The sequence below is a fragment of the Cibotium barometz genome, chromosome 27, assembly GCF_041138505.1.
Source record: "Cibotium barometz isolate CiBa-2024 chromosome 27, ASM4113850v1, whole genome shotgun sequence".
NCBI classification, from domain to species: domain Eukaryota; kingdom Viridiplantae; phylum Streptophyta; class Polypodiopsida; order Cyatheales; family Cibotiaceae; genus Cibotium; species Cibotium barometz.
Window position 1 is genome coordinate 54,763,074 of NC_141072.1, and position 14,272 is coordinate 54,777,345.

Sequence of the window (14,272 nt, forward strand, 5' to 3'; positions counted from 1 at the left end):
AACTAGACAGTATTTTATGATACCTCAGAGGGGATGTTGAGGGAGCTTGATGTTAGGGATATGGGCCTATCTAGACTCTCACAAGATGAGGAACATACTGTGTACGGGCGGTATTTGATAGACATGGGGATTGCACATGGATTGGTCATCCTGAATGGCCTACAGAGATTCCCGACAGCATGCGGTTTCACTAGCTTTCCACATCGGCATGGTGCTAGTACAGTGCACTATGTTATGGCTTAGCCCAGTCTCATTCCCTCTTTTCAGGATTTTATGGTAGGCACTAGGCCGGTTGGAGTAGCAGTGGATCATGCTATCTTGTCCTTCACTCTCACATTTCAATTCAGCACCGCTCCATTGGGACAGGTCTCCACACACACTCGTTATACCTTTACGAGGGAGACTGACACCGTCGGATGAGATATACAGACGCTTATGTGCCAAGGAGCCGAGACGGCCATTAGATGAGCTCACTCAAATATTGATAGAGACGCTTCATGCTGCAGCATCAGAGGCATATCCCCATAGTTAGCCTACACGGAGACGATCTGGAAACATGCCCCAGAACAGTTGGTATGATGAGTGCAGAGAGATGAGGATCAGATTACAGAGAGAGGTGCTCATGGGTGTTACCACCCACAGACAGTCACGGATTACCTTACGGCACCTAGTGCGACGGAAGAAGAGGGCTTATCTTGCTCGGTTAGAGAGGAATTTGTATCAGTTATTTATGAGTCAGGACTCAGGCGAGGCATGGAGACTATTCCATGAGCATTCACCATCACCAGCCATTACCTCCACAGATATTTGGGGTGAGTATGCAGCATCCCTGTACACAGCACCAGGATAGCCGCCCCTGCGGAGCCATGCCCAGAGACATGTGCTTTCTTTACTGCTGAGATGGTAAGGAAAGCTATTGACAAATGAGGACTGGGAAAGCATATGATCATGATGGTTTGGTAGCAGAGCACTTTATTCATGCCATAGATATACTTGCAGAGCTTATTGCTATGATGTTTAACCGAGCCATGTGTGAGGGTTTTCCAGAGACTTGGAATATGTCCACGATTGTGCCTATCTTCAAGTCAGAGGATCCCATGCTTCCTGGGAATTATCGTACCATCATGATTGGTCACACATTGGCTAGATTATATGCATCTATTCTTGAGCAGGAGTTGAGTAGATGGGCAGAGAGAGAGGGCATACGTGCATCAGGGCAGGCAAGGTTCAGGAGAGGTTTCTCCACTCTTGACCATATCTTGACACTCAGAGCTATTATTGAGGAGGGCAGATTATATGGTAGGAGGATTTATTGTTGCTTTGTGGATTTCCGCAAAGCTTTTGACAAAGTACCGAGAGCCAGACTGATGCGCAGACTACAGGAGATGGGAGTGCCCATAGAGCTGATTTCGGGAATCATGGCTTTATACAGGACAGTTGTGGGGCAGGTACGTACTACTCAGGGTATATCTGAGATGGTTCACTCCACTATTGGGGTGAAACAGGGTTGCCCCCTTTCTCCCACCTTATTTGGGATGTATGTGGATGAGGTTTCGGACTATGTAGAGCGGGAGGGTGACAGAGAAGCACAGCTAGCACAGACATCAATTCCGCTGTTATTGTATGCTGATGATATTGTGCTGATCTCAGATTCTCCAGAGGGGATGCAGCGTCATTTGGATGCACTACACACGTTTGCACAGGACACTGGATTGTCTGTTAGCTCGTGCCTGACATGTCCCAGACTGGGGCTCACAATCGGGTCACGGCATATGACAAAATATTCCTAAAAAAGGTATTCCTACTCTATGAATGTGGCTTGATGTAGAGCCAGTATGTCACATAGCAGTGCAGGGTGCATGTGACATTCTTGCCACTTGGTGCAACGGCACAGGACTCAAGGTGTTGACCCGTGGAGTCAACCTCTTGTTTGATTGGTAATCATTGTACTTGGAGAAATAGGTGCAGGCCAGTGAGGGTTCCCGGGCACCCATGATCTTGTACTTGGGAGCACACTCCTTTTGATAATAAAATACCTAAAAGGGGGGAAAAGGGGGAGAGGGGGGGGAGGGTCGGTCCATCATTCTGGCCCCTAGTGTGGTGCACAGTTTCATTTTAGTCATTTGTGATTTCATTATAGAGGACACCCAAGTTTGACATGTTATAGCACCAAAATTAGGTTAAATCAGCCAAAATTGATCCTCACTATCTCATAACACGATGCACAAGACCCCAAGAGGCCTCCCTGGTGAGTTTCCGTGCACAAATTAGCACGACTAGTTGACTCCAGCTTGCAATCCACACAAAGCAAAATGCAACATTGTTTTTTTGTGTACGCCATGGGTCATTATCAACTGAGACCCCCGGAAAAACGTTTTAAAAACACATTAAAAAAAATACCAATGAGGTGATAGCTCAAGTGGTGAAGGTGTTTGCCTACCCAGTATGTGCAAACCCTGAGCTACTTTGACAGTAACTCATTCAAATGTGTCTTCTTGAGGGCTCACAAAGGTCTATGCTACTATGTACATGTCATCATTTGTCTTGACAAATGCATCTGGGGAGTCCGGACTAATGCATGTAACATTGTTGTGTCAAACTAAAAATCAATTCCTGAATATTATATGCCTAACAAGTGTCTTGCCAAAACCATGGCTTGAACATTCATAAGGAATACAAGTATCCCACATGCAAGGGCGCACATTTCTTTTAAATTGTTATATGCTGTGGTATCTGCAGATACCCTATTAAAGGTGTAACTAATATACAAAAAGCTAGGGACAAGTCTAATATTGCATGGGACCAATACCCCTTCCATGTGTCAAAACCTAACTCATTGATGAGTACTACTAGCCACCTTGATTGTCCCGAGATTGAACTCCTGGGGACACCGAAAACAAGTAGGTAGGATCTCTGACACCTGCAGTCCCATAACACATGCACACTAACATTATGCTGTTTAGTGGATGGCAGGTACCAGATCTTACCTTTGGGAGTTGTCTGGTTTTTATGTTTCGAATTTTGATGTTGTAAATTTTACAATAATGATGTTTTAGTTCTTCAATAATGAGTACTTAGCAGGGTTTACTCAAGTAAAATACTTGACTGTTTGCTTTGAATATTTGTATGAGAGGGGACTGTCTGATTATCCACTAGATTGAGTGGTGGTCCCTGAGTAGGCTAGAACACACACACCCACACACACACAAGGCAGCTTCTGAATGATCTGCAATTCAGTACTTCTCCAACCTTGTTTGAATACATGCCTATCGAGGAAGGCCATTGGACAAGCATATTGACTCTTAAAAAGAGATTATCTAATCATACAAAACAGGAGGAAGAAACGTGTGATACTTACTACTTTCACCTCCTCGATGCACTCCTCCGATACCTCCAGTAACAAAAACATGAATGCCAACCTAAATGCAATCCAATTGAGTCAAGGCTTCAAATATATGACAATTCTGAAGAAACTTATGCACACATACACATTGCATGTCTATAGCATTATATTTACAAATAGAAGAGCCTATGTGGAAATAACCTTAGCGGCAAAAAACATGGTGGCTGAAACAGTGGTAGCCCCATTCCCTCTCCTTGCAACCTGCATGATGCATCACACAAGTTTTGAGTTAAAATTTCAATGTTGTATAGCTAGATATAAGAGCATATATAAAAAATTGTGCCTTCTTTTTTATTACTCTCCTCGTAAAGTAACCAGAAAACTACTCTAAACAATTGCATAAATACTCGCCTCACTTGGCCATCCTCATGGATGCATATCTTGGACAAACTCCTTAAATAGGCAGTAGTGCCATGCAGAAGTCAGGTCAGGTAGACTACAAACAGCCACATGCTTTTTTTTCTTTTTTTTCCCGGAGAAAAGATCCTTTCATTAGTTATAAAAAACGCCCGCTGGGCTACAAAAAACTCTCCTGCTCATAAGAAGGCAGAGCAGAGATCCAATCAAGGCAGCTAGGGAGACTCTCCCTAGGTGCAAAAAGGTACAAATATCAGTACAAATAACTGGGGGCTATATCATACAATAGGAGGGGGGAAAAGCCAAACAAGTGGCCTGTAATGCCAGCGGGGGGTACCCGCGTGTAGTGCATAGAAGGGGCCGCTGCGCCAAGTGGTGTTAAAGGCCTGGCGCCGCAAGATCGCCGCATCCGAGTCGCCCCGGATGCGGTCATACTGTCCTCACAGGGTGTGGATCAACTCCTGCCAAATCCCCCGAATAGTCTCTGCTGGTGGCTCCAGTCTCCCCTCAAAGGCCCTGAAACACCGGGCTGTCCAGGTGAACCAGATGGTGAGGCTGCTGAGGAGCTCCCACCGTAGATCCCTCTCCTGTGTCCAGCCGGCGGACGAGAAATCCAGTGAAGGAACAAGGCGAGGCTGGCCCCTAATGAATCTGATGGCCTGGCTGTCCTGCTCCATCTCGTATCCCAGAGCAGGCCCTGACGAAGTCGACCAAGCAGCGGCACCCCACGTATACATGCCCTCTGGAGAGAGGGGGGCCAAAATGCGCAGCATCCTCAGCCAAATCTGCTACGCCTGTAGACAGTCCCATCATAGGCAGTGTCTCTGTGTCTCCAATGGATGGCCGCATCGGACGCAGGCCGCCGGAAGACCACCGTAGACAAACCAGGTGCCAAAGCCCCTGTGGGCAACCAACCACTGGAAAGTCGAGATCCTGCGTGCCTGTCGACTAGCCCAGAGCCTAGTCCAAAAATCCTCCAGGAACTCCTGTGAGAGTCCCTGTAGCCGCCAATGCTCCGATGCAGCTGGAGAGACCATCCTCCTCGCAGTCAAAATATGCCTCCCCAACCGAACAGTATACTGGAAAAAGGTGATCTCTGTGGCCTCGGGGGACGCATAAGGATCATGCCACTCGTACTCGCCAGGGTCCCACTGGAGCCGGGCCAAGCGGCGCGCAGTATATGCCCATATGCGCCAATCAGAGTCCACATCTGCAGGGTCTGGATCAATATGCCACTTCCGGAAAGCGGCGGCCACTACCCGTATCCTCTGAAAGATGCACTCTACAACCAAAGGCGACTCCGCCTCCACTCTCTGAAGTCTACCCTCATCCTGGATCTCATAGTAGAGGCATCTACCATCCTCAGTGCAAGCTCTGACAGCAATCAGGATCTCCAACTGTGTAAAGGCTCCCATCCACCGTGGGGCCGTTGGCTCGAAAGGCGTGAACCACTCCTCAGTGAATTCCTCCTGAATGTCATCCCTCATATTCAGCCCCCCTCTGAAGTGACTCAGCCTTTCCACCTGGACCTCCTCTGGGAGACTGCAGAAGGCCTGCCAGTCTCCAAAACTGCGTGCTGGGCCTGCCGCCAATGGTCCCAGGCTAGACGCGGCCGAGAACCCAGCATATGACCCTGCTCAATGTGTACCGCGGGGGTCCAGATGAGCGGCTGTCTGGCCCACTCCTCATCACAAGTAGGAGGTCTCTGAGAAAGCCCCGGTCTCAGCAGCTCCCAAGCTCATAGGATACTCAAGGCAAATCTGTCCTCCCATCCTCTACTGAGGCCTGTCCTCCTCATCTCTATGAAGATCCATCGTATCTCTGGTGCCCAAGTGCCCCCTACTAGGGGAGCCCTAGCCTGCAGTCGCGCTGAAAAAGAAGCTCCTTCCAAGGCTCAGCGCTTAGAAGCAGCCCCCGAACAATAAGCTTCCCCAATAGGGCTCTACTCTAATCAACTGGATCTATAATGCCCAAGCCCCCTTGGGCCTGCGGAAGAGTAATAACTGCCCAAGCAACCTTAGCCCAGGCTGGCTGACCATCCCGCCCAGACCAAAGAAAGTTCCTGATCAGCGTCTGTACCTGGCTGATGCTAGAGCTCGAGAAGATCCAGCAAGACGTGATGTACCACATGGTCGCTAAAAGCACCTGATTTGTCACCACCACCCTCCCAGCCAAGGATAGCCGAGCTGTACTCCAGAATGCTCAGAAGAAGCGGAGGGATCTGCTGCTCAGGTGACAAATCAAGTCTAATCTGGCATCCCAAATACCGCACTGCTGTGCCAGGAGGAATCCATCTAAAACCCGGGTCTGGGCTCCATGCTGGAGCGGGAGCGCAACTGATCCAAAAGGCCACTGTCTTGCGTCAATTGATCAATGCTCCCGAAGCTGCACCAAAAACCTGTAGCGACTGCTCTGCCCTCTGAAGATTGGCCTCCTGGCCATGCAAAAACAATCCCGTGTCATCAGCAAACTCATAATCGAGCAGGTCCTCACCCCGGACTGGGAGCTGGAGTTCTCTAAACCAACCTCCTCTGCTGTCAGATACATGCTCATAGCCTTAGCAAAGGAGAGAAAAAGAAACGGGGCAAGAGGGCACCCCTGACGGACTGATCTCATCAACTCAAAACTCGGCTCCCGTCCTCCTGCCATCAACACCTGGCTACGAGCTGTGGAATATACAACCGCCACTCCTCGAATCCAGACTGGCTCAAAACCCAGGCGAAGCATAGTGCCCTCTAGGAAACCCCGATCGACTCTATCGTATGCCTTCTCAAAATCGAGAAGCATCACGACCAGGTCCTCACCGAGAAATCTAGCTCTCGGGCCGTCGCCTCCCAGAATGTGAAAATGTTGTCAAGGATACTGCGCTCCTTGAAGAATCCTGTCTGGGTAGCATGAATCAGCTCCCCAAGGAAGGGCTGGATCCTCAAACTCAAGGCCTTTGCCAGGACCTTGTAGACAGTATTGAGGATCGTAATAGGTCTCCAATGCCGAATATCATCAGACACTCCCTCCTCCTTGGGGATAAGAAAGAACAAGCCCTCTGAAAAGCTCTGTGGCATCACCCCAGTGTCCAAAACATACTGAAAGCCCCTGCGGAGGCTTGGCCCCAAAAGGTCCCAATAGCGCATAAAAAAGGCAGGCGTCAATCCATCCTCCCCAGGGCAACTATGGCACGGAAGGACCCTCAAAGCCACAACAAGCTTATCCTCTGAAAGAGGCTCACCCAGAACTGTGCGCATACGATCTGTGACCCTCCTCTGCACATGGGCCCACACAGTCTCTCTGCAAGCATCACGTGCCTCCGTGGCTGGCTCCCCTGAGAGCAGGTCTCTATAGAACTCAGTGGCAATGGCTCTAATCTCCCCGGGCTCAGTGGCTAACGATCCGTCCTGTCTCCTGAGCTGGCATACACCTGCTCGAGCATGGAGTGGGTCCGGTAATCTCAAAGAACTCCCCAGTCACTCTATCACCAAGCTGCGTCCACTGGGAGGCCTGGCAATGATAGTAGAACTCATGTCTCTACTCCTCTACCTCTCTAACCTCCTGGCGTGCCTGGCTCAGCTGGGACGCCACCCACTCACATGTAGGCTGCTGCTCCTGAAGGCGCTGGAGCGAAGCAAGGCTACGTCTCAAGCGACGCTCCCGCTGTCGTGTCTCTCCTAGCCGTGTCAAGGCTACAGCGTGCAAAAAAGAGTTTAGCTCGATGAGTCCCTGGGCACACTGGCCTGCTGCATCCAGGTCAGAGCTCTAGCTATCATGCCATATCCTCTCAATGTCCTCAAAAAGACTGGGATCTATAAGTATCCTCTCTGGGATCCTCAACTGCAAGCTGGTCTCCCGTGTCCTCTCCTCAAGTGTCAAAATAACTGGCGCATGGCCTGAAAAAGAGGTGCCAGCGAGAATGCCAACAGAGCCCCCATGCTCCCCGAACCTATCGCCCACATAGAAGCGATCAATCCGTTGATAGATTAGTCCCTCCCTGCCTGCGATCCGACCGAGAAAAACTAAGACCGTCCTGAGAGCGAGAGAAAGCCTCATGCTGCCATGCATCAGTGATCCGCAGTGTCATGCAAAATCGCTCCCAGGCTGCAAGCTCCGTGCCGTGCACTGTAACATGACTGCCTCCCACCCTATCAGCCGGGTCCTCAAGCATGTTGAAGTCTCCTCCGACACACCAACCCATGTGCTTTTTGAAAGCCAAACCAAGCTATATTTTCCTATAATTAATTCAATAAAGCTAGTAATACCTTACTGTATATAAAACCTTCCCGCATGTTTAATCTCTATATCAACCTCTATCTCTCTAGAGCCTAAATTAACAACCATTTAATCCATCCTACTCATTTCACTAGATGTCAGCACTGACCTACAGCCAGCTTCCTTGAAGTTTCTAAACCACAAATTCACCAACATTTCTGAAGCATTTATTGAACCCTGCCAGGCTTGAAGGTGGCTGACCAGCAAGGAATGGACCCAGTAAAGTATCGTTGTGATTGCTACATACACAACCGTGGAAAATGACACTGAAAACTTATGAGCAACATACCACATAAGAGATGTCTCTTTGAGCTGTCTTTGTGAAGCTTGACCCATTCTGAGCCAGCTCTTCTAACTCCCTGGCAGATAAACCTAGCTAGATAGCAAAATAAAAAGAGTTCAATCATGCACATGCATACCATGATGCATCCACAAGAGCCAAAAAACAGGCCTCTAATTTAGAGAATCTGTGCTTACCTATGCATGGCACACCTCTAATTATGGCAATAGTTGCAGGAACTGCCCCATTTCCTCTGATGATATTCTCAACTTCCTTGGCAGTTTGGAGATTTTGTGGGTATGGCATTCCTAGAAGTAAAAGACATAGCTTTTTTGAAATTATTTCTTTGAAGAAAGCGCTGCTGGTATTCTAAGGATCAGCTAAGATGCCTGTTAAGTCAAGAGAAATAAAGAATTTATTACTTTTTTTTGCCTACCATGTGTGATGATTGTTGATTCAAGGGCAACCACAGGAGATAATCCATCAAGGGCGTGGCGCACGCTTGGCTCGATCTTGAATCCCAGCTTATCTGCTACCTTTACAAGGTCCATGCTTTTCTGCAAAAACAAGATTCCTCAAATACTTGTCATTTTGAAACTTAACACTGGTTTTGAAAAAATGGCCAAGCAAAAAAGCAACACTTACAACAAGTGGAGTTGAAGAGGAAGTGAGATGATTGTGTATAGTTGCAAGCCGAGATTTGATAGTAGAACCCATGATCGGTGTAAGTTAGCGTGTGACAATGCTACAATTACACTGTCATTACAAGAACAGAGTCTAGGTTATGATCAATATGTATGTATGTGTATTTATGTATGTATGCATGCATGCATGTATATAAGTATATGTGTATATACATATATATGTATCTTTGCACACATCCTCCTTCATTGATAGCTTATTGGTAAAGTTCCGTGAATTTACTGTCGAAAAACTTCATGGAAGCTGGCTGCAAGGTCAGTTGGAAGCTACTTATGTCTTCTTTGTCTTCCTACTCCCTTGTTCAGTGCCGTTTACTAGTCAAGTTGTATGTATGTATGTATGTATACCTATATATGTAGTATGTATGTGTGTATATACCTATATATGTAGTATGTATGTATGTATGTATGTGTATATACCTATATAAGTATGTAGATGTATGTGTGTGTGTAAAAATATGAGTACATGTATACATGCAAATATGCATGTGTGCATGCATATAAATACCTATGTAGGTGATTATGCATCTCAGTATGTATATACGTATGTATGTATATTTGTGTATACACACATAAATATATATATGTATCTAAGTACATGTATAGATGTTTGTAAGAATACACATATGTATGTTGTGTTTGTATGTATGTATGCATGTACGTGTGTATATGTAATTTATAGCAAGGGAAATCATAATAAGAAGCGAGTGCCAACATCATCAGATCAGAGGCGGGGGCAATCTACTCAACACAGCAACTTTAATACTACACGTGCTAGAAGCATTAAGAACCAATAACGGAGTGTGCAGCACGTCCATTTGAAAGTAACAATGCATCTATTTTAGAAGGCACACATGTCAAAGGAACTTGATTCTCTCCATGTAATTAGGATAGCAAGGCATGATAAAGATATGTTTTGCCTGATCCACCTGATTCATCAAGGAAAAAAACACCACCATTGTTTAAATAAATGGCCTCAACGATGGTATCAAATGCTCTTGATTGACAATTATTAAGACTCCTTTCTAGTGAAAGAGCCAAATCAACTTGTTGAACAAAATCAAATATCATCTCTTCCATCAACAAACCATTGTTGACTGTAGCAACACTTGATCTATCAGGAAGACCCAAAATCATGTAGACATTTTTCATATTATTTTAAGAGGTCTTGCATGTGTAAGAGAGCTTAATTCTTCGCTATAGAATGATAAAAACCAACGTCAGCACATCTTCTCTACAAGCCAAGAAAAAAGTCATCTGAAGGTTTGGTGGAGAATTTATTCCAAAGTTGTCCGGGAGATATAGGCTCACAAAATACCACAATAATGATAAAAAGTTAACGCAGTTAGAATTCTGTTTTCTGAAATGTAACTTTTTGAAGACACATATACCACTCCTCATCACTCTCTAGCGCTCCTCTGGCTTCACACATGCAGCCTTGAAACAAGGATACAAATGTCCATTCACTGTTCATACATCCTCAAAATAGTTGCAACCTTTACACACTATGAGTAACATACATAAGTTGCACTTGGACTAACATAATACATACGTCTAATAATATTTTTCCTTTTTCTTTTAGTCCATGATCGAGAATCTGTATTCCACACCCACTTACAAGGAAAATCAACATATAGTAAGCTATTTGCATCTGCATGCAATTGATTACCTTTGAACCATTCAGTGAGAGTAGTTCTTTGGTTTACATCACGCAAATCATCATCGACATTGAATATAACATGATTTTTCATCGGAAGATGAACATGCAACCTTTGTATATCTGGTTTTTCATCATACAAGTAACAAATTATATTGGTATAAGCACCAACTTTCCTCTAACACAGACACATACTGTGCATCCAAATATTGACTAACACAGACACATACTGTGCATCCAAATATTGACTAACCTCATCAATAACCCCATATGCATCTTGCAACTATATAATAGCTCTATCATATCCTTTGTATATATAGTTATACAAATATTTCACAATAGTAATAATGGTAGAGCATACTTCTATGTTAATATGGGCTTTGTATCTCATAGAGAGAAAAGGATTATATGGAACAATCCATCAACTATCCACCCTATGATCCTTTACTTATATGAAAATACCATCGTCTCGCCGCATGTAAGTTGGATATCCATTGTCATCAATGAGCGATAGTAGCGTGAGAAAACTTTCGAGGATAACGATGTTTGCAACTCTCATAAACCATGCAAGGAGAGCGTATATTTAGTTTCCCACATGATCCATAGACATTACCATGAATAATTATGTTGTGCAACAGAGAGCTAATTAGTTGGTTAATGAATTGGCCGGTGAGGAAATAACCTATATGAAGTCAAAAAGAGAATCCCACACTTAGTTAGTGTGGTCATCAATAGATAAAGCAATTTGTATAATAAATAAAGCTAGTTGTTTGCTTTGGTAAAAGTCAAAAAATAAAAGGGTTATCCAAGCATTTCTTCAAGAGATACTTAGGAAAACATCATATCTAGCTGTACTAAAAATAACAAAAGAATGCAATTTCTAGGAATTCTATCCTAGCAACAAACCTCTATACGAAACATTTGTATAAAGTCGTAAGCAAACCTTTATACAAAACATTTGTGTAAAGGCATAAGGAGGAGTGTGTGTGTGTGGGTGTTTTTTTTTTAAATACAAATAACATATCCATAGCCAAACCCAAAGTATTTAGGAACCACACCAGTCTTGATAACTGAAAAGTTTAACATGATTAAAAAACCAAAAGTATAGCTACAATAATCATGTTATTAGTATTGAGAGAGACAGTATCTCCATTAGTACACCATGTTTCAAAAAGCTTAGACTGCAAGATATTTGAGAGGGTAGAACCTGTTACTTGCATCCATCCAACACAGAAAAATAAATCGTTTGCCTATGTGTGTTTTACAGTGTTTTAGGCCCTACCACATGTTATAGATATCACTCAAGTATCCCAAAGTTTAAGCTAGAGTTGGGTCAATTAGTCCCCAAATAATCCAGTCACAAGTCCATAATTCGGATAAATCACCCGTAAAGCTATAATGTAATCTTCCATAAGAAATGAATAGCAAACCATAGAGTGGATAGACACATGTGCCCTCATCTCCATGCCCATGCCCATGCAAGCCATTAGTACTCTAGTTCGTCAATCAACATACATATTATCGAGCCAATTAGCAAAGGCCACTGAAGCAAATAACCATAGCTGGCAAGAAATACAAAATGTCCGAAGACCCAAACAAGTTTGGGGCCCAAATCCATATGCTATTAATTCACTTGCTGTCATGTAATAGGAGCAAATCTATATATACCAAATAGTAGATCCTACAAACCGTCACTAATCGTATGCTTGATGAGATTCAAAACACAACTCCAAAGGATACACCAAACTGTCTGGTCTCAGTAACCAACTAAGCAAATCCCATGGGCAGTTACATAATAATATGTTATCTAATATTCAGAGCATATACAAACAGTAAAATCTTCAAAAATTAGCAAAAATCTAATCCATGAACCCACCACAGTTAGAACATTTGCACAAAGAAGTTTAGCCTAATCTTCCCAAACAAACAGCTTGGTTAATAAAGCTTGGTTAATGATTCGGACCGTACAGACAATTTCAATCCATTTCTAATAGCTAGAAAAAACTCTAAAAGGTTACTTCAGGTTATAACCCATATTACTAATGTAATCCAGAATTACTTATAGAATTAAGAATTAAACGATTCCACAATAAATTTATTATAAAAGCCTAACATATAAAAAATACAATATGTTTATCACTATTCACACTATTTGTGAATATCACCTTCAACATCATGCATGTGCAGCCATGTTATGCCCAAATCCTAATTAAAAGCATTATGCATGTAGGTTTTATAGTTTATAAAAAATCCCATGTCTCAATGGCTAAGATGGAGCAATACCTACAGTGTGTATATTTCATAACCATAAATATTAAATGGGATTCACAAGCGTAAAAACTTGATAGGATTCATAAACTATCCAAGACCATAAGGCAAAGCCAGCATCATGCCCCAAGCAAAAATACCTGAGAGGAAGAAGATCCGACAGTAGAAACCAAAACCAGTGCCATGGTAAAAGAACCCTTAAAACCCACAAAGGCTAAGTGAGTATTGTAAACTCACACAAACAGTGGTGGCCATTTTATACTCTCCACCATGAACCGATGGCACAGGTTATTAATGAGAATCCATCACCATATATTTCGCAAAGCTCCATCGCCAGGTCCCGCCAAGCAATCCATAGAGTTGCATAGCCCACCCATAAATAGAAATTGCCAAGCAGCTACTAATAGGGCATTTTACCTCCACAAATTATTCATGCAAGAAAAGTGTGTCATTGTGTGTGTAAACGTGCTCTAGCATGCAGTGCATTAAATTAATCCCATGCCAAAATTGATTTGATTTAGACCAACCATAGCACCCCATTACAAGGCCTTGAGATCTAATAAATTTATCAGTATATTCATAAGTAAAATTCTAAAAATTCAAGTCTTTAGGCATTGATTATCATAAACAAAAATGTTGGTTTAAAACCAAAGCTATCTGGAATGTGTGTGTGTGTGTGTGTATGTGCATTTATATATGTGTGTGTATATGTGCATCCACATGTGTGTGTGTGTGTGTGTGTGTGTGTGTGTAGCTAGGGCCACTAGTCCAAAATTTGCCTTCAACCTAGATATAGTTATATGTGTGTGTGTATAGCTAGGGCCCCTTGTTCAAAATTTACCTTCAACCTAGATATAGATATGTGTGTGTGTGTGTGTGTGTGTGTGTGTGTGTGTGTGTGTATTTATTTATAAATTATATAAACCTACATCCATTCACTATTTATATGAATACACAATTATTAATACCATGTGTGTGTGAGAAAGAAAGTGAGAAAGAAAGAGTAGTGTATGTGCGTGTTTATGTGGGAATCATATACAAGTAGTGTATGCATACATCACATACATATATACATATATAAACACTCATACATAATGTGTGTGTGTGTGAGAGAGAGAGAGAGAGAGAGAGAGATTATTCTATGTACTTATACACATGTGTGTGTCTTTTTAAATATAAATACACGATTACTAATTCTGACCTAAACAATCCACCCATCATCATTGATTCCTAATCTCAAAGTTTCTTGCACTCTAGAGTATCTAAACGCACGAGAGAGAGAGAGAGAGAGAGAGAGAGAGAGAGAGAAATGTTTTTTAGTATAGTTTTTTTTTCATTTTATAAAA

At 43.4% G+C, this 14,272-nt stretch overlaps 1 protein-coding gene across 5 annotated transcripts in view; it reads right to left on the reverse strand.

Annotated features, from left to right (window-relative positions):
* Positions 1 to 13,433, reverse strand: part of LOC147623534 (pseudouridine-5'-phosphate glycosidase-like) — a 114,929-nt gene extending 101,496 nt beyond the window's left edge. For 3 of the 5 annotated variants that reach the window (XR_015269393.1, XR_015269392.1, XM_086821716.1), the window contains exons 1-7: positions 13,067 to 13,225; positions 8,946 to 9,056; positions 8,737 to 8,857; positions 8,498 to 8,608; positions 8,310 to 8,392; positions 3,545 to 3,604; positions 3,359 to 3,419 (exon numbers count right to left, since the gene is read on the reverse strand). Coding sequence is in view for 3 of the 5 variants with exons in the window: in XM_086821716.1 (XP_086677842.1) it covers positions 3,359 to 3,419; positions 3,545 to 3,604; positions 8,310 to 8,392; positions 8,498 to 8,608; positions 8,737 to 8,857; positions 8,946 to 9,017 (508 nt within the window). In the remaining 2 variants the exon portion in view is untranslated. Of the gene's footprint in view, positions 1 to 3,358; positions 3,420 to 3,544; positions 3,605 to 8,309; positions 8,393 to 8,497; positions 8,609 to 8,736; positions 8,858 to 8,945; positions 9,057 to 10,670; positions 10,769 to 13,066 lie in introns of those variants that run through there. The other 2 variants (XM_086821717.1, XM_086821718.1) reach the window with 2 other exon arrangements.
* Positions 13,434 to 14,272: the final 839 nt, after the last annotated feature.